We start from the raw sequence: 19,709 nt of genomic DNA on the forward strand, positions 1-19,709 counted from the left end.
GTAAAATTTGGAAAAAACACAAACTTAGCAGACTACCAACTCATGCTTATCAGGGAAATAATTAATTTTCATTCCTTGCCTCAATTCCCTCATGAAAATAGGAAAGGAAAGTACCATATCCCTAGAACAACAGGGAAGTTGAAAGGATATCCATCACCTGGAGATAACCACTGTGTCTCAAAGAAAGGCATTTCCCTTCTTTTGTACCTTCTACTGAGAAGAAGGAGAAGAAGAATGCAGCTCGAGTTTGTTATGTCTGTTCCAATACCACTCTTGAGCAAAAGAAGCGTCGTGAGAGCCGGTATATGTGTACCAAATGTGATGGTGGACTCTGTGTACCCTGTTTTGAAAAATATCATTCCGTGCTAAATTTTTAGGATTTTCATACCCTGGCACTTGGTAGGCTTAGTAATAGCTGTGTTGTAAATAATAGTGCTCTTTATATATTTTGATTAATTTCTACATAAATTAATGTGTGTAATTTGCATAATCAAGTGGACACACCTTGATTATGCAAATTTTATAAAACACTATTATTGCCATTTTTGTGAGTGAACAAGTGTATATCAAGAATGTATGATGCTGTCCGGACTTCTTACTTCAGTAAAAATTTTAATTGATTTTATTTATAATTTTTTTGCAAAATTAATTCAGCACATGGGACAATGTCAGTAGAATATAAAATGAGCAGTTAAAGAGTTAAGGAGGAGCACATGTGTGTGTGTGTGGACACACACACACACAGACACACACACAGTATGAATTTTTAATTATTTTACTTCTATATAAGATAAACAATCTTCAAAATGCAACATAGAGGAATGTTAATTTTCAACACATCATTTCAGATACAAATCACAGTATGATTTTGAGGTGTCCCAAACACATTCTGCCCTCTCATAAGACTCAAAGTTTGTTGGGTAAACTTTAGTTTTTAACACCTCCAAAGGATAAAATCTAATAGGGATAGGTGTGGGGAGTGATGGCCAAGACACCGCTTCCAATTCCTCTATCATGAAAAAAAAATCTCATGTACAAATTGTCAAAAACTGTGGTAAAGTGGTAAGGTGCCCCATATGGCTGAAAGACTATAGTCCAAAAGTCTTTATTGCCTCAGTTCAGGAATGTGGTAATTCAAAACAGACCTTTCAAAAATAAATGGATCAATTATGCATGATTGATCCATTTATTAGTTAGTTCTCCATTCCTCAAATTCTTGTGAGTTATGGCATTCCATAATGTTGCCCCTAATATGAAATGGCACTCCATCATGAAACAATAAGCTGAACAAATGAGATGTTATCTTCAACTTCATGATTCAAATGTTGGATAAAATCAAATTTGCATAGTAGTCTTCTTCCAAAAACATTAGCAGACTCGAATCATTCCCGCTCACTGATGTAATTCTGTTTTGAGAATTTTGTAAATTCTCAATTCTGCTGCTCTAAAAAAAAAACTTGGCTCACTAATTTTGTGAATTGCTTGTAAAAGCCTGCTCTACAAACAACAGAGTCATTGTTTACCTTCAGTTTTCCAATTTATGACTAATCATTAACAGAACCGGTCTCTAACTTTTCTTCATCCAGTTTGTAACTGAATTTTTGTGAGGCACTTCCTCATGGTAATGGACCATAATTTTCTTCTGACACAGACTTTGACTCAGCTAGCTAGAAAACAAAACTGCCCCCCACCTCCCTACTTCAACCAAAGCCATTCACAGCATAGTGTAGAGTTCATTACCTGGAAAATAAAAGAAGAATATCAAAACAAATGAAGCATTAGAATTAAATGCTGAATTAATCCCTCTGTGTTGCATTTTGCAGCTGTTTGTATCTTATATAGAAGATTTTAAAAATTTGCAAATGTACAAGGACTTTCTAGTAGCAAGGCTTATACGTTGGTCATACATAACTGGTAATTAGCTTACGGAATTAACAACGCATATAAAGGATCCTACTTTGCTGTCCTGCCCAAACAGGCAGGACAGCAAATATCAGGATTTCAGAACACAAAGACTACATCCAGTTTCACCAGTACAGCCCCTCTAGGCTGACAGACAATGCCATAGAATTCGTTGGAAGAAAACTAAAATAATACACTGCAGCAAGTTCAAGTACGAAAGATTATTCAAGGAATCAGCAGCAGCTCTAAAAAACGTTCCAAACCTCAACAAATTTGGGTGCATGAAATTATCCCAAATTTGGGAGACTTACATTATGAGAACTTCAGCCCAACGGCCAAGACAACCCAATTAGCCCGCCAGAGGGTACCATTACGACTTTAGGAACAATATTAGTTTCTTGCCTTCTTCCTCATTTGCTTTTGTTAGTGCCTACGTGCACATACCATATATTTATGTTCCTGAAGATGGCAACATGACGTTGCTGAAATATTGAAGTTATTCATTAAAGTTGCCATTAATTAATATCCTTTATATGCATTGTTAATGTTAATTTCATAAGCTAATTACCAGTTATGTACAAGGATTTTATAAAAACATTCTGTAATATATTAAATTCATGACAATATTTTCCTGTTACTGCAAATTACCTTTTGGTTTCTTCTTAACAAATATCCTGGAATTGCAATATTGTACAAAAAAGTCATGGAGCACTGAAAGATAAAATAAATAAGAAGGAATAAAAATTATAGCATAATTCATTATTTGGATAATTAAGTGGTTTCTGGGAAATAATTAACACAATAGCTAACAACACATCAGTGACAGTTCTAACATGAATCAGTTTTGGTATTAGGACTACTTGAAATGGAAGCTGAATCTATTTTGTTTGGGAGGGGGGGTGCAAATAACATAAGTACTCCTACATTTGGAAGCAGAAAAATATTATCTAATGCTTTTGATGGAGTCACCAATAACTCATGTTGGTTAAGAAACTGAAACTGAGTAAAAGTAGAATTAAATGAACAAAAGTGAAGAATTTTATTTTGTGATATCAAGTGTGATATGATATCAATGATACCACTGGCAGTATAAAAACTGATAAAAATTTATGTAATCAGAAAAAAAATCTGGCAAAAATCAACTAGAGCTAGAGCATATCAAATATATCAATAAATATAATCACTTTATAGGTATTATTTCTGGGAAGATTCCCATGTTACTCTGCTAAGTAAATATTGTAAATAAATAAGTAATTATCCTCTAAGTAAATAAGTATTCTTCATATATCTGTCTAGATAAAACATCAGTAACGCCCTAAAATTTGAGTAAAAAGCCAATGACATTATAAAAGGGGCACTTCTAAACAAAGATAGGCTAAATAATAAAAAGTGATTATATTTTTGACTAAGAAACAAGTATGTTGATTATCTAATGAATCACACAAATTCTGATCCTTGTCTGATTAGAATAAATACAAGAGGTTTAATTAATTTAAAAGAATAATTATATATGTACTTATTAAAAATTCCTAGAAAGTAAATCAGCATATATCCTGAAAGAATACAGAAAAAAAGAAATGCAAGAAAACTATGTGCAAAAGCAGCTAAACAAAATTCATGGGAAGACTTTGGTAAAAATACAGAAGATAAATATCAAGAAGGTGGCAAAAAGACCAATAAAATTTTTAAAAAATAAAAAATAAATAAAAAATCAGAGATAATAAAAGTGACAGAAACTGAAAATAAAGATCTGGGGCAATTACTTTCAAAGACCTAAATGAAACAAGCAGTGAAAGAATAATAGTTAAAAATATTAAGAGCAATGCAAACAGGAATACAATCAATACTTGAGACAGAAAAAGCTACCAGAAACATGAAATGGAAAAAGAATAGATATCTAATTAGAAATTCTCAAATATGGAGGTATAAAAGTTTTGCAGTGATTGTCTGCATAATTCAGAAGGCCTAAACAGAAAGTCATATTCTAGATGAGCAGAACAGACCTATCATTGTATCCATCTACAAAAAGAGAAATAAAAAAATGTAACAGTACAGAGGAATTTTCCAACTTAGTGTTACAGATAAGATTTATGCAAGCATAGTGGAGAGTTTGCTGTACTGAATTTTTTTTTCCATAGCATTTTACAGTTTTAGTTGATACTTCACAGCAGTTTGTTATAACAAGCAAATTTTCTATAGCTACAGTAAGAGAAAACAGAAAGATGATCTGATATAAAATCAGGTATAGGACATGGATGCACAGTATCTTCAATGTTGTTCATCTACATGAATTGTATGATGAAAGAAAATGGCATTCAACTTCATATGAAAATCAGAGATGTTAATCTCAGCTCTTTATGTTATGCATTCAATGCTATATTCGTAAATAAATCTAGTGTAAGCCTTCAGGATTCCTTCATTAAACTGAATAAAACAAATCTGGCATTAAAATTAGCAATATATATATATATATATATATATATATATATATATATATATATATATATATATATATATATATATATATATATATATATATAAGCACCCAAACTGAAAACATCAACTGATGCATTCTGAATGGAGAACCTATAGGGCAGTGTTTCCTAAACTTTACACATCACATGCTGGTGACCACTTTTTTTTTTTTTTTCAGTATGCTTTGTGTTCCATTACATATACATGTATTTACTAAAATAAAGAGCCAAAAGGCTACAAGTCGGCGATGCAAAATTATATAAGTAAAGCGGATATTAGATCCAGCATTATTTCAAAGCCAAATGTAGAAACTATGAAAGTTCCATAAAGTAAGTTGACCAGAGAGCTTATGGGAATACACTCACTGGCATTCACGAGTTGCCTTAGCTTGGATTACTTAGAAGACATAGGCACCGTCCAAGTGTGTGTGTGCACGCACGCTTATATATATATATATATATTCGCCTTCTCAAAATGGAATAATAGAAGGTGAATACATAGATGCTTGAGTGGTGCCTATGTCTACTAAGTAGTCCATGCTAAGGCAACCTGTGAATGCCAGTGAGTGTATTCCCGTAAGCTCTGTGGTCAACTTACTTTACAAAACTTTCATAGTTTCTAAATTTGGCTTTGAAATAATGCTGGATCTAATATCCACTTTACTTATATAATATACATTTATTTCTGCATGAAATAAGTAGATATGTAATACCAGTAGAAATATTTGATATTTTTACTGGTGTCTGATACAGATTAAATAATATGACCTGAACTGTATACTTCCTGTGACATACATGTTATTAAACTTGAATATAACAATAACTGCACATTTCATTTGTTTAATTTCATTATCAAAGTGCTTGCTTTTCTCTGTCGACAGCTCCCATACCATATTTTGAATTTTTACATTTTCTGGGCACTCATGCCAGGTCACAGACAATGCTTTAGATCAGGGGTGGGGAACCTTTTTAGTATCAAGGGCGAAAATTGTTCATTTAAAAACTTCCGTGGGCGACTGGTAAATTTTAACTCTTATATATATAGTGTATGTAGTGTGTAATATATATCTTACCAGATGTATGACGATCATATTATATGTAATATAGCTATTTTTAGTTTTGTATATTTAATTATTTAAATTTAAATTATTATAAAATTTTATTTACATGTACATATGAGTACATCAGCAAAGGGGCGAATTGGAATAGACTCGCGGGCGAGGGTTGGAGTCCTGACAAATAACAGACTAATTTTGAGGAAAACTGTTCAGAGGAAGTTAGAAATAAAGTAATCTTGATCATCATATGCCCCTGCACCCTTGAGACATATATCAAGGCTCAACAAATATGGTCGCCTACTCACCCATGGCAAGTAATTCAGGCCGAACAAAATATATTTTTAATTCAATAAAAAAAATAACCTTTTAAAATAAGTCTTTTAACTTTAAAAAAATATTAGTGCAGTGCCACTGATCAGTTTATGGAACTCCTATTACCTTATCAACACATATCATTAAAATAATGGAGATCTTGGGCCAGTATGTTTGATGTATGGTGAGTAAGATTCTGCATTACTTTGAGCCGTGTGTGTGTGTGTGTGTGTGTGTGTGTGTGTGTGTGTGTGTGTGTAAACAACTTGGAAAGAAATTAAGGGACAAAATAGTGTAAGGAACATTTATGCCATAAGTGCTGTTACAACTTCTGCATGCATCATCCCCCACCACTGCACTGCCCACAAAATTGCGCGAACTCAGTTCTGTTACCGGTGCTGTGTGCAGCCAACATTTACATGTTTATCAGTAGAAAGAGAAAGTTATCTAGAAGTATGGGTTAACATGCAGGGGAGATTGTGAGAACTGCATAGCTGTAATAACACTTCAAGGTTAGAATAGCCAGCTGTTATTTTCAACATCCTAAAAACACTCAGGATCAGTAGGATGTTTGTGTATTGGACTGCCAAAGAACAGGTCAACCATGCTGCGTTAGGACGCAACAGCTTGTGAGGGCTGTAAGGATCGCCTCCAGTGTAATCCTGTGAGAACACAGGAAGTGATGTCGTGAGAGATAAACGTTTCACAGAGAACGAAGTCACATATACTAACTGATGACCTAGGGGGTGATAGCCTATTGTCTACTGGACATTTCCTAACACTACAACTTATGTCGCAGAGGGTGATAAAATCAAAAGGCACTTCTCCACGGTATACAAACAATAAACACAGAGATATCCTCTTCACAGATGGAAAGATTTTCACCATTGAAGAGGTGTTTAACTGCCAGAACAATTGAGAATATGCCCTGGATGGTCATACACATGTGCAACATCTGGGGCATATACTCAGGATTCAGAAATGCAACTTGGATAACCCCCCGATACATTATCCCCCATCCTGTGTATGAGGAATAACATATCAGGATGACATATTGGGGGGGGGGGGGGGTATCCAAGTTGCATTTCTGCAAGAAAGGGTCCAAAACCTCTCCCAAAGGGACCGTCCAACAGGACTCAGACCTGCACACAAAGCAAGGACCACACAACAGTGGTTAAGGCGAATATGCCTGACCACATATCACCATCTGATATGCTGTCTGGAAGTTCCAATCTGGATCCATAGGACTTCAAATTGTGGTCAGAGTAGCCATGACACCCTGGCCTGAAGGTGGATTTGGAGCGAGCAATGGCAGCATTTCCATTGGATGTTGTGACATGTGGCCTCACAGACTTCAGACATGCGTGAAGGCAAAAGGGGAACATTTCGAACATTGAGTGCTGCTATATGCACGTTATACATGTGGTTTGTATGTGCTGAAAACTGTAAATGATTTACTGATAGATTAAAGGTTTATGTACTGTTCAAGTTATAACAGTATTTATGGCTAGACTAGGTATTTTACACATACACTGCTTGGAAAGAAGTCAACAAACAGCTAATGTGTCCACCTTAATGAGATGTAGGACCTCCTTTCACTGCGATGGCTACAGCAATCATATGGAATATACTCACAAGCATATGATAGAAATTAATTGAAATTTTGGACTATTGTGGAGTGGACATCCCTTGACCTCATCCAACGGTCCAGTTTATCCCACAGATGTTCAATAAGGTTGATGTCACGGCTCCATGGAAACCAGTCAAGTGTGGTAACGAATGTGGTCACAAACTGTGCATGTTACAGTAGTAGCTTATGACAAGGTGCACTGTCTTGCTGAAAGAGACAATGGTCAGTCCCATAGGAACACCACAAAGTAGGAAGCAGTGCATTGTCCACAATGTTCAGATACATCTCTGAGTTCAATGTTTGTGTCACCACAAACAGAGGTCCATGCTGAAAAGTAGGAAAAATAATACCCGCCACAGTTGGAGTTATGCATTCTGATAAAAGACATTCACCAGGCATCTGCCACACCCATATCTGCCCATCTGCTTGGTAAAGGGTGTAGCATGATCCACTGCTCCATAACACAGCATTCCAAGCTTCTGCATCCCACTGTACAAGATCTATGCACCACTGAAGACAATATTGCATGTTGGTTTGGGTAATGTGGGCTTGCATATTGCAATCCTACCATGGAAACCATGTTGAAAACCTCAGTTCTGAATGTTTTTGTGCAGATTCACGTTCCAGTCGATTCCCAGAACTTTGCATCAGGACACATTTCCACTGACTTGAGAGAATTATATTCCTCCAATTTATACAGGCTACAAAGACAACTAGTTATATGACACAATGTACCTTCCCGTGGGGATGTCCATTGGCTTCTTTCCAATGTGTTGGCTGACAAATGATATTATCTTTCATAGCACCCTACAGTCTCATTCAGTGAGTGTGGTGGGTCATCCACTGCAGGTACACATGCAGTTGACTCCCTGTGCTTCCATCTCAGTATGATATCACTGATTGTTGACCAAGGATGGCCCAATTCTCAACAATTTGCCTACATCCTATTATAATGCCTCTTTCAAACTCAGTCAGTTCCCTTCTAATAGCCATTTTCATCAGGACACATTTCCACTGACTTGAGAGAATTATATTCCTCCAATTTATACAGGCTACAAAGACAACTAGTTATATGACACAATGTACCTTCCCGTGGGGATGTCCATTGGCTTCTTTCCAAGTAGCGCGCGCGTGTGTGTGTGTGTGTGTGTGTGTGTATCCACTTCTTCAACAGCATAACAAACTACAGTGCTATAAGATTTAGCATCATCATCATCATCAAATTCCTGCCATGTACCCTCAAGGGGTGTACAGGATATGACAGTACTACATGAAAAAATTACATCATTACTAACTTCCTATCTACAATTTTCCTCCAAATCAGTCTGTTACTTGTCAAGACTCCAACATTATCAGATCTTATATTTCTATCGTCTAAGGCACTTTGTACCGTATCAATCCACCTATATCTTGGTCTTCCTCTGGGTCGTTTTCCTGCCAACCTGGCAGAGAACACTTGTTTTGCTAATCTTTCATCTCCCATTCTATTTAAGTGACCATACCATCTGAGATTAGCTCTGCTAACGCATTCCTGGATGCTGACAATGTCAAGTTCTTTCCTAATATCCTCATTTTTAATATGATATTGCCATTGATGCCATCTGTTCACGCCTCTAATCTTTCTCAGGACTCTCATATCTGCAGTCTCTAGTCTTTGGTCAAGTGTTTTACTTCTGACCCAGCTCTCAGATCCATAAGTTAAAATTGGTTTGAACACAGTCTTGTATACAGCTAATTTAGTGTTCCGACTAATTTCTTTCTTATTCCATATGAATTTATTCAATTGACTTCCCGCCATACCAGCTTTGCTGATTCTGTTGTCTATTTCTATATTTAGTTTACCATCTTCAGTAAAAATTGTGCCTAAGTAGCTGAAATGTTTTACTTGTTCCACAGGTTCTCCATTCACAACACAGTTGACATTTTCAATGATTCTGCCTATTTTCATTGTCTTTGTCTTTTTATTGCTGACCTTCATACCATATCTATTACAACAGCTATTCAATTTAGTCAGAGAATCTTGCAGACTTGTAGCGGATTTATTTAGAAGTATAACATCATCCGCATAAAGCAAAGAGCTGACATTAACATCTCCAATTTTGATATCAGGTTTAATACCACATTCCTTCATAATGTGATCCATATAGATAATGAATAACAGAGGGGATAATGTACATCCTTGTCTCACACCAGATTTAACATTAAACCATCTTCCTGTACTTCCTTCAATTCTAACTGCTGACTCACAACTCAAATAAAGACTAAGTATTGCTTGATATAATGCCCCATTGACACCATATAACTGCAGCGTATTGAATAGCTTCTCTCTTGGCACCTTGTCATATGCCTTTTCCAAATCGACAAAACTTAAATACAGATCTTTGTTATATTCCCATGCTTTCTCGACTATTTGTCGTAAAGTGAAGATCTGATCCTGACAGCCTCTATTTGGCCTGAATCCAGCTTGTTCTTCACCAAGCTTTTCTTCCACAATTCTTCTCAACCGTTTCTCAAGTATACTTGCATAGATCTTGCCAGGAACACTCAGTAGGGAAATACCTCTGTAATTCTCACATTCAGTTTTATTTCCCTTTTTATATATGGGTACTATGAGAGCTCTACTCCAATCATCGGGAATTCGTCCCTCTGTCCAGGCTTTCTGAACTATGCAGTGCAGCCACTGTAAGACTCTTATACCACCATACTTCAGCATTTCTGGTCGAATATCATCTACTCCTGCTGCCTTTCCACATTTCAAGCCTTTGATGGCTTTTTCTACTTCAAGTATGGATATGTATTCCTGACTGCATGCCTGGTCAGTGTTGTTTATCACTGTGCTGTCATCACTGCTTGTTTCATTTAGCAGTTTTTCAAAGTAATTACTCCATACTTCAAGGATATCTTTTTCTCCTGTTTTCATTTCACCTTTATCATCTCTAATTCCTTTTACAGCACTCTTTCCTCCATTCCTAAGCTTCTTCAACAACCTCCAGAATATTTTGCCACCTTCTTGATATTTATTTTCTATATTCTTGCCAAAGTCCTCACATGACTTTTGCTTAGCTAGTTTTACACACTGTTTAGCTTTCTTACATTTGTCTCTGTATTCTGTAAGAGTAAAAGCTGACTTATTTGCCAGGAACTTTTGATATGCTTTCTTCTTTTCCTTCACTGCCTCTTTAACTTCCTGTGTCCACCAGGGAGTTCTGATTTTTTTATCTTTGCACACAACCTCACCACATGCCTCTCTGGCAGAATCAATCAATGTTTCCTTCAGAGTTTGCCACTGAATCTCCAAGGTTTGATTCCTGTTCTCAAACTCTTTCATTTTCTTTTCAATAATATTTCTGTATTTTAGTCTACAGTTCACATCTGAGAGCTGCTCAACTTTTATTTGCTTTAAAACCTTCTTACATGTTATTCTTTTCGATATGAAATTCAATTTTATCCTGCTCAAGACTAAATAGTGATCACTTCCAATTTCAAATCCTCTGTACACTCTGGTGTCCTGCACCAGGGAGAAACATCACTATCAACAATAACATAGTCAATGAGACTTTTCTTATTCCTAGCCTCTTCTCTCCATGTGAATTTGTGCACATTTTTATGTTGGAACATGGTGTTAGTAATAACCAGTCCATGTCCTGAGCAGAAATCCAACAGATTATTAGCTTTGCTCTTTTCTCCAAATTTTCCCAAAATATTTTTGTATGTCTCACAATCATTTCCTACTCTACTATTTAGATCCCCAACAAGGACCAACTTTTCCTTTTTCATTGTGTCAGTTGCTTTTTCTAAAGCCTCAAAAAATTCCTCCACTTCTACCTTAGTAGAACCTTCTGTGGGACCATAGGCACAAATAAGTCTCATTGTCCAGTTCCCCATTCTCATATTTGCCCACATTACTCTACTTGAGACTGACTGCCATTCAAGAAGATTAGCCTCGTATTTTGTGTTGAATACTATGGCTACTCCTTCTTTTCCTTGATTGTTATTGCCTGAATATAACATTTTGTATTTATTGCTCAGAAAGATCTCACCAGTTTTGGTCTTTTTTGTTTCAGTCACCCCTATTATGTCGATCTGGTACTTATCTAATTCCTCAGCTAGCTCCATTTCTTTGCCATTCAGGCTTCTTACGTTGATAGTACCGATCTTTAACTCTGGTGATGTTGAGTTGGGGTTTGTTTTCAGATTTGTTCCAGTAGCTGACTTTTCGCTGTTCGCCCTGGTTCCCTGGCGAAAACAACGGGGGCCTTGTTTAACCGGGCGACGCCCCAGCCGGCATGAAATTTTGTCATGTTGTACCATCATTTTTTATTTTGTATTTTGGTTTAACCAATAAGAATACAATTTGGTCGGCTAAATCCCAAATTGCCAGCCCATCCTCGTTCGTTCAGTATCAAAGTAGATACCCAACAGGGTGCACCACGAGAAGGTGAGGATTGGACATTAGGTCAGAAGCCCTGGTCAGTTCTCCGCATTCCTTTAAAGGCTATGTGGAGGTCTCCTCTCAGTTATACAGCTTTGACCCTTAGCATCAATAGCAAAATTCAACATTTTTAATTGTTGGAATTTTCAACATTTTTAAGCACAAATTATGCCCAAGTTTTTTTTTTTTTAAAATAAAAAAAGCCCATCCACGAGATTCTGTTCAGCCTATAGTACATTTGTACCATGGATGGACAGGAAAGCAATGAGAGAAATTTGGACATCTGTGCTATATAATTCTTTAGGAAATACATAAGATAGACTTCAAAATACAGCAGTAAAAGAAACAAATGAAAAAGAAGAAAATCTGTTCAATGCCAAATGGTTGCTGCACATTTTGAGAAATTTAGAAGTTTTAACAAATTTAGCATGAAATTAAATTTCATGCTTAGTTTAAAAAAAAAAAAAAGCATGAAATGAGCTGCTTCCCATTCAAAATGTCTACAGCATCTACTCACATCTGAAGACCCATTGTACAATAGATTTGCAATTCATGGGCCAGATTCATAATCAACATTTTTTGATTGTTTTGCTGCATGAGAAATAGTGTGATAAGCTTTTTTTCTTTTTTTTTTTTCAGACTATTTTATTTAAAAATAACTGCATGGCTACTTTGCTCATGAGTTCCTTCAGAAAGCTTTTTCTTTAATTATATATGTCAACCATGCATGCACACACGCACACACACACACACACACACAAACAAAGAGGTTGGATGGTAAGAATTGTGAACTGAAGGAGAAAACTGCATATGTGTCCCTCTGACTGGTTTATCTGCTATGTGGGAAGAAAAATCTAAGTTTCCAAGACATGTGGACAAGTAATTGGGAAAAAAGAAAGAAGAAATCTGTTAATGTGCTTATTGATGAGCTTAAGTTTGTATTTGTTGAGGAAAATAGTCTTTGGAACAGCTTTCCCAAAACCAAATTTAAGTGAAATGAAAGAAGACATGAAATTGAACCTTTTTTAACTGTTTTTAAAAAGTTAAAAAAAAAAAAAACTGTGTATGAATGCTGATCAGCAGCTACTCATAATCTTATATGATTAGAGGGAATGGCAGCAACCAGATTGGTGGAGCTCATGAAACAGAATGATTTTTTTTTTAAAACTGATTTTAAGGTCATTACTGCATTCTTCTGTTGTGGCATTTAATGTTAATGTAACCATTCTCTTCTAGAAGGATCATTTAGTTCTGGAGAGCAATAAGAATCGTTGAGAAGTTTCTGGTGCACCACTTCATATGTAAGAACAGCATTTTAAGGTCAGGCAGATTTTATTTATAAAATATTAAGAGTGCATGAAGTATGAGGGTGGTCTGAAAAGTTCTCGGCCTAACAATGAAAAAAACGAATTTATAATATCAAAATTATTTTTATTTTTCAACATAATCTCCCTTAAGACTAATACTTTATTCCAGGGATGCTCCAGCACCATTATCACGTCCCTGTAGTGGTTCTCAGTAAGATCTGCAAAATACCCCTCTACAGCTGCAATCACCTCTTGATTTGAAGAAAAACACTAATCAGCAAGGAAGAGTTTTAGTTTTGGGAAGAGACAGAAGTCAGAGGGAGTCAAATCTGGGGACTAGGATGGATGTTCCAACAATTCATAGTGCAGATCCCTTGATTTTCCCATTGCCAAAACACCTTCGTGGGCAGGTGCATTGTCCTGATGAAAGATGATTTTTTTTTTTTTGCAAACCGGATTTTTTTCTCATGAATTTTTTTGTCTATCTGTTTAAAAGATTGGAATAATATTCCCCAGTTAGTTTTACCCTTTTCAAGATATTAATAAACAAAATGCCTTTAGCATCCCAAAACACCGATGCCATGACCTTTCCTGCTGATGGAACCGACTATGTTTTCTTTGCCGCTGAAGAACAACTGGCTTCAGTCCACTGTTTTGCCCGCTGTTTGAATTCTGGCATGTAATGGTGAATCCAAGTCTCATCCATAGTAATAAATCGATGCACAAAATCAGTTTTATTCTTGTTAAAATGCTCTAAACACTGTTCAGAGATTTTCATGCAAGTGCATTTTTGATCTGCTGTGAGCAAGCATGCCACGCATCTTGCACAAGGCTTTTTCATATGCAATTCTTCACGCACAATATATCCTATACGTTCTTTTGAAATTCCTATAGTCTCAGCAATTTCACACACTTTGACTCACCAGTCATCCAATACCATATCGTGCACTTGATCAATGATTTCTGGTTTTTTGGATGTCCTTCAAGTGGATCATCTTCAAGGCTGGTAATGGCCACATTTAAACTCAGCATCCCATTTCTTAATTGTCGAAAATGAAGGAGAAGAGTGTCCATAAACTTTTATGGACTTTGAATGAATTTCTTTTCGTATTAAACCTTCTTTTACAAAGAATTTTGTATCCGCACAATACTCATTTTTATCCACTTCAAGGGATACATACAGACAACACTTTTGCTTCAGACAGCTGTATAAAACAAACTACTTGATAGAACGACTTGCAATTTCACATGGATGCTTATGATAGATGTATACTAACTTAGAAAAAAAAAAATCGTGCCTATAGCGTTGCCATCTATGGTCGAGGCTGAGAACTTTACAGACCACCCTCGTATATAACATTTTTCTAACTTTATGAACATTTTACCGAATTCCTATTTTTAATGCACCCACACAATATCAAATAATTGGCATAAATTAATAACACTCATATGAAGTTTTTTAATCATAAAAAAAAAATCAAAAAAGAATTAAAATACCTGTATGGTCTTCATATCGTTCAATATATCTTAATCTTTGGGCAGCTTTATTCTTGGACTGAAAGAAAAAAAAAAAACTGCTTTACATCATTAAAATTTTACATAAAAGATTGATCAGACAAGTAACAGACTGATTTGGAGGAAAATTGTAGATAGGAAGTTAGTAATGATGTAATTTTTTTCATGTAGTACTATCATATCCTGTACATCCCTTAAGGGTACATGGCAGAAATTTGATGATGATGACTGATCAGAGATAGTCCCAAAATGTGAAACCGTGCAAAACTTCTGCAAGGAGTTAGCAATCAGAGAATGAATTGCATGCAGTAAAGATAATGAGGATTACTTTAATAGTGGGAATAAGGCTAATAAGTTGTACTTGTTCAGTACAATTACTATGCAGATTTCATAACCCAGATTTTAGAAGAAATGAAATTTCTTCTAAACCTCCTATGCACTGTACACATTATATAAATGTAATTTATTAGTATGCTGGCAATAAATTTATATCCACATTTTGGCTGTAGTAATGAAATTATTTTCATATACATGTAAAAATATAGTCTGTCAGAGTATTCCAGTCTATGTGAAAGATTCAGAGACATCTAAGCACATAGACTGGAATACTCTGACAGACTATATTTTTATATGTATATGAAAAGGCAAGAAATGTTTGGAGTCATTACTGCATAAATTGAGTTGTGGCAATTAGCATTTGTAAATGAACCATTCACACACCACAATCAGTCTGCCCTTCTTTAATTTATTATCATGTCATTTAAAATGTTTCATGCAGTAAAAGAAGGGCAGACTGATTGTTGTGTGTGAATGGTTCATTTACAAATGCTAATTGCCACAACTCAATTTGTGCAGTAATGACTCCAAACATTTCTTACTGATATGAAATAGGGAACCAAGATTTAAAAAAAAAAGGATTACATATTATTGCTGCATGCCATGTACTTATATGACTCATTGAATTTGAAGAGGCCAATCTAATGGGCTCTCTCTCTCCATGCACCATGATGTGTAGAGAAAATCAAGAAGTTCATAAACATACAAAATCAAACCAATACCAAGAATGTGGCCACTAAGAACCAAATACCTCTGGTCTGCAGCTCAGCTAGAGCTAACCTAATATACATCTACCCTGCCACTCTCCCCGCAAAAAAAAAAAACATCCACCCAACCCTATCTTTAAAAATATGCCACCAAACACACCTGTCCTCCCCTCAAAAAACTTTGCCCTATCCCCCAAATACATATGCACCTGCCATACTTCAAAAAAATACACCAATGTATAAACTCCAATATAACATGTATACACATAAACAAAATATTCATCATAAAAAAAAATAAACTCTAGAAGGTGGTCATTGTCATCATAAAGAATGTCATACATCATATATGTCTTTGTTTGACAATAATGTCAGACAAAGGACATCAGTAAAGAGAGAAACAATGTCTTACTAAAATATCAGTACCGTGTATTGAAATCTCCTTGATTTTTTAGAGAAAACATGGGATTCTTAATAAATGATCTGGATTTGACCAATATGTGCCCTCAATAGATGGGAAAGAAACTTTGCTATTCTATATGTGGGAGAGTCAATACAGCAGTTTACAATGGGTCTCACAACCTTCTTTATGGATTTTTAGAAGGCCAGTGTGTAGTTTCTTCAAAATAATTTCATCCTAGCTAACAACTTCATTTAGGAGCTTATTTAATTGTCTGTATTTTGGTACAGTTATAACCAATTTCTTGATAAGAAGTATCCTGTAAAAAGTTTATTTGCCTCTAATAGTCATCTTTATCCATTACTACTATGACTTTTATCTGCTTTTGAAATAGATGTATAGTTCTTTTGTTTCAGTGACAGCAGCCCATGGAATTCAGTAGCAGATAAATTAAAGGAGCTATTAGAAGATTTAAATGAGGAAGCTACTTCAAAGCTTTGTCTATTAGCATTACACCTGAAAGAAGATTGCATTCAATATTATGCAAAATCATTCCTACTGACAAATGTTTACCTATTTGTCAGTAGGAATATTTCCAATGGTAAATTTGTGTTTTCTATGATATATTTTTGCTTAAGTCTGTGTGAATGTCTCTCATAAGAGCAATTTGATGATTGTTTAGAACACAAAGAATAAACATCTAGAAATTTGGTATCCTGAGCAGCAGATATCACTCTTTCAAAATCAGAAATACTGTATTAGATAATAAGAATAAACAGAAAAGCTTGCATGATAAATTAAATGAGCTCCTAATAAGTCTCTCTAAATCTAGCAAACATAGAAATAACTTTTCTAAGGACGAGAAAAGAAAATAACTTTTCCAAAAACGAGCTTACCTTGTAAAACTGAAAATTTCCCTAACCTGCCTATTAGTTTAGTAAATTCTTCCAGATGAAGGATGAGTAATTTTTAATGAAACATGTAGCATTGCAATCATGACAGCAAACATATTAGATAGAGTAAATAATTTTAATGAAAATGGGACAAATATTTCATGCTGAAATTAACAATACATCATGGGAACAAGCAAACTTCTGAAGCCATTTTACAGTGGCCTAATTTGAATTGGAATGATTATCCCTTCCTCTCTCTCAAAGGTTTAAGAGATTCTCATCCTGTGTAAATATCAGAAATGATTTTTTTTATATGATCCTTCTAGTACACAGTAACCATTTTAATGACCTTGGATATTTTTACTTCCTCTTCACCTCCTGATATATGTTCTGCTCTATGTTGATCTTATGAATCTTTCTCATCATCACATCTCTTGTAGTTTTAATATTAATAAGTTAGATAGATGTTGCGTTCTGGAGCTCAAAGATAAGTCTATATACAGTATTGATAGAACTGCACTTCAGGAAGCTGATGAGATTCAAGATCTGGAGGTGATGGCTGACGGTGGACTGAAATTTAGAAGCCACAATGCAAGTCTTGTAAAGACTACACATTGTATCGCTGCTATGATAAGGAGGTGGTTATGCCACTGTATAAAGCACTGGTCAGACCATACTTGAACTATTATGCTCAAATCTGGTCATCTGGTTTTCATTGTGATATGAAAACACTGAAAAAGGTCCAGAGATGAGTGAGCATATTTAAAATATTTAAAAGATATTGCAATTACATCTTATGGATGCAAGGAGTGAAAGAACAACTGGATAGATGTTGCAACCCATGGCTTTAAAAATAGACCAAAAAAGGGATAAATGTTTATCTTATAAAATGGATAAACTCAGATGGCCTGGTTGGCTAGCATATCCGCTCTCCCGCAGCCTTTTGGCTGGAGAGCGAATCCCACCGTGGGCATGGATGTTTGTGATTGTCTGTGAAAATACTAGTGGTGGTGGGCAGTAGATGGTGTTGGTGTAGATAATGATAGTAGCTGTGGTTCATTGTAGTTGGTGGATTGAGTGGTGGAAACAGAGTTATAGAGTAGGTGCTCCTCCCAATGAGTCTTTGGACTCCCTGGAGGGATCATGTAATAATAATAATGCATGTTTGTGAATAATGATGTTTTCCAATATTGGTCTTTTTGTAATCTATTTGAATTTATTAATAAATTGTGGATAATTGTAGCAAGTTTTATTTGTAAACTTTTTTTTCCCAATAGAAGTCCAAAACTGGTTTAGGATATTTTTAAAACACCCATGTTCATCATATTTTCATGGTTATCTAATGCATCACACTTGCAGATAAGACTGGACTAATGTGTTTGAACCTGCATCATCATCAAACTGAAATACATAAGGATGATTTATTCATGGATGAATAAATCCATGAATGGTACTACAACAGGGATCAGAATAAAGGAAAAGGAGCTAAAGTATTTGAATGTAGCTCCTATTCATGAAGGTCAATTTTCTGAATGGGAGCTGCTTTCAGAGTGATATGGTCAAAGTGATATAGTCAAATCTGGCTATGAGAACAGTGTATTGTGTTTGTTCTTAGGCTAGTTTGTGTTTTTATGCAATGAAAAACTAGTTTCCAGAGGGGGAACGAACCCATCCATCTCTACGAGACTAGTTAACTCACCTTGGGCTGAAAAGTCCTAAAAGAGGTTCTTCGCCTCTTAGACGGGATTCAAATCTAGGTCTTTCTAACCAAAGAGCACGATCAATATCCTATCCTGCAGAGGCTCTTCAACTGGTAAATTGCAAAATGAGGCTTATTTGTAAATAACTTATGGTCCTAGTATGTCTTATTGTTCCAGTATTACTACAACCAGCTCTTCCCTAAGGTTAGCAGGGAAGAAGGAATCTTTCATGTTATTAGAGAGAACAACTGACAAAGAAAGGGTCATTCTTATTGTACACAAAAAAAAAAAAGCATTCTTAAAACTGTATGCATGACTTTTGTAAACCTTAAGAGAAATAAGGTTTAAATGTTATTAGAATCCAAGTGAGCTGAATAAATGAATTACAACAATCAAAAAATGTTTTGTTTTTTACCAGTTTCAGAGCAGTTTGGCCATCTGCTACTTTCCCTGTGGCAACTCCTAAAAATAAATGAAATTAAAATCAACACAGTATTATATGCAATATACTATTAGTATGTTCATTATCAAAAAATAACCAGATATGTGTAACTATAGATTTGTAAACCAGAGAAATTGTTTGTACTAAAACACATGCAATTAACAGTCATAATACACTATGCAGATAGAATTAACTGGCCTATCAGAGTATCAATCAGGTTTCAAAGATGCCAAATTACTTGGCTGTCATGAAAAGCCATTGAGCCTAACAAGCAAGGGAAATTGGGAAATTCAAGATTCTACTCTTAACTGAAAGTGGAGAAAAAGTATTAACTTAATTAAAATAGCTAAAATAAACATGAAATGAATGAAATAGCATACAGCGATTCTATGACGAGGAATGAGCTAGATCTAGATGAGCAAATAATGAAAGTGTGTTTTCCAGGAGGGAATTCACAATGTGACTGACGCTACATGAGCAGGTAGAACAAATAAAGATATGTTTGTATTAGTTGGAACAAATGATTTGAAGATATGAAAGACTTATTGGATGAATTGGAAAAAAAGAGCAAAGGGTTAAGATTGTGAGCCGCCTGTTACTAAGG

The 19,709-nt window shown here is 35.3% G+C and overlaps 1 protein-coding gene across 1 annotated transcript in view; it reads right to left on the reverse strand.

The window, feature by feature from the left end:
- mRpS5 (mitochondrial ribosomal protein S5) overlaps positions 1-19,709 on the reverse strand; it is a 119,957-nt gene that overhangs the window by 23,791 nt on the left and 76,457 nt on the right. The window contains exons 7-9 of the mRNA XM_090399991.1: positions 19,079-19,125; positions 14,613-14,670; positions 2,551-2,613 (exon numbers count right to left, since the gene is read on the reverse strand). Coding sequence (XP_090256117.1) covers positions 2,551-2,613; positions 14,613-14,670; positions 19,079-19,125 — 168 coding nt within the window. The remainder of the gene's footprint in view (positions 1-2,550; positions 2,614-14,612; positions 14,671-19,078; positions 19,126-19,709) is intronic.

The sequence above is a fragment of the Typopeltis vanoorti genome, chromosome 11, assembly GCF_054136105.1.
Source record: "Typopeltis vanoorti isolate ZY-2024b chromosome 11, IOZ_Tvanoo_1.0, whole genome shotgun sequence".
NCBI lineage: Eukaryota > Metazoa > Arthropoda > Arachnida > Uropygi > Thelyphonidae > Typopeltis > Typopeltis vanoorti.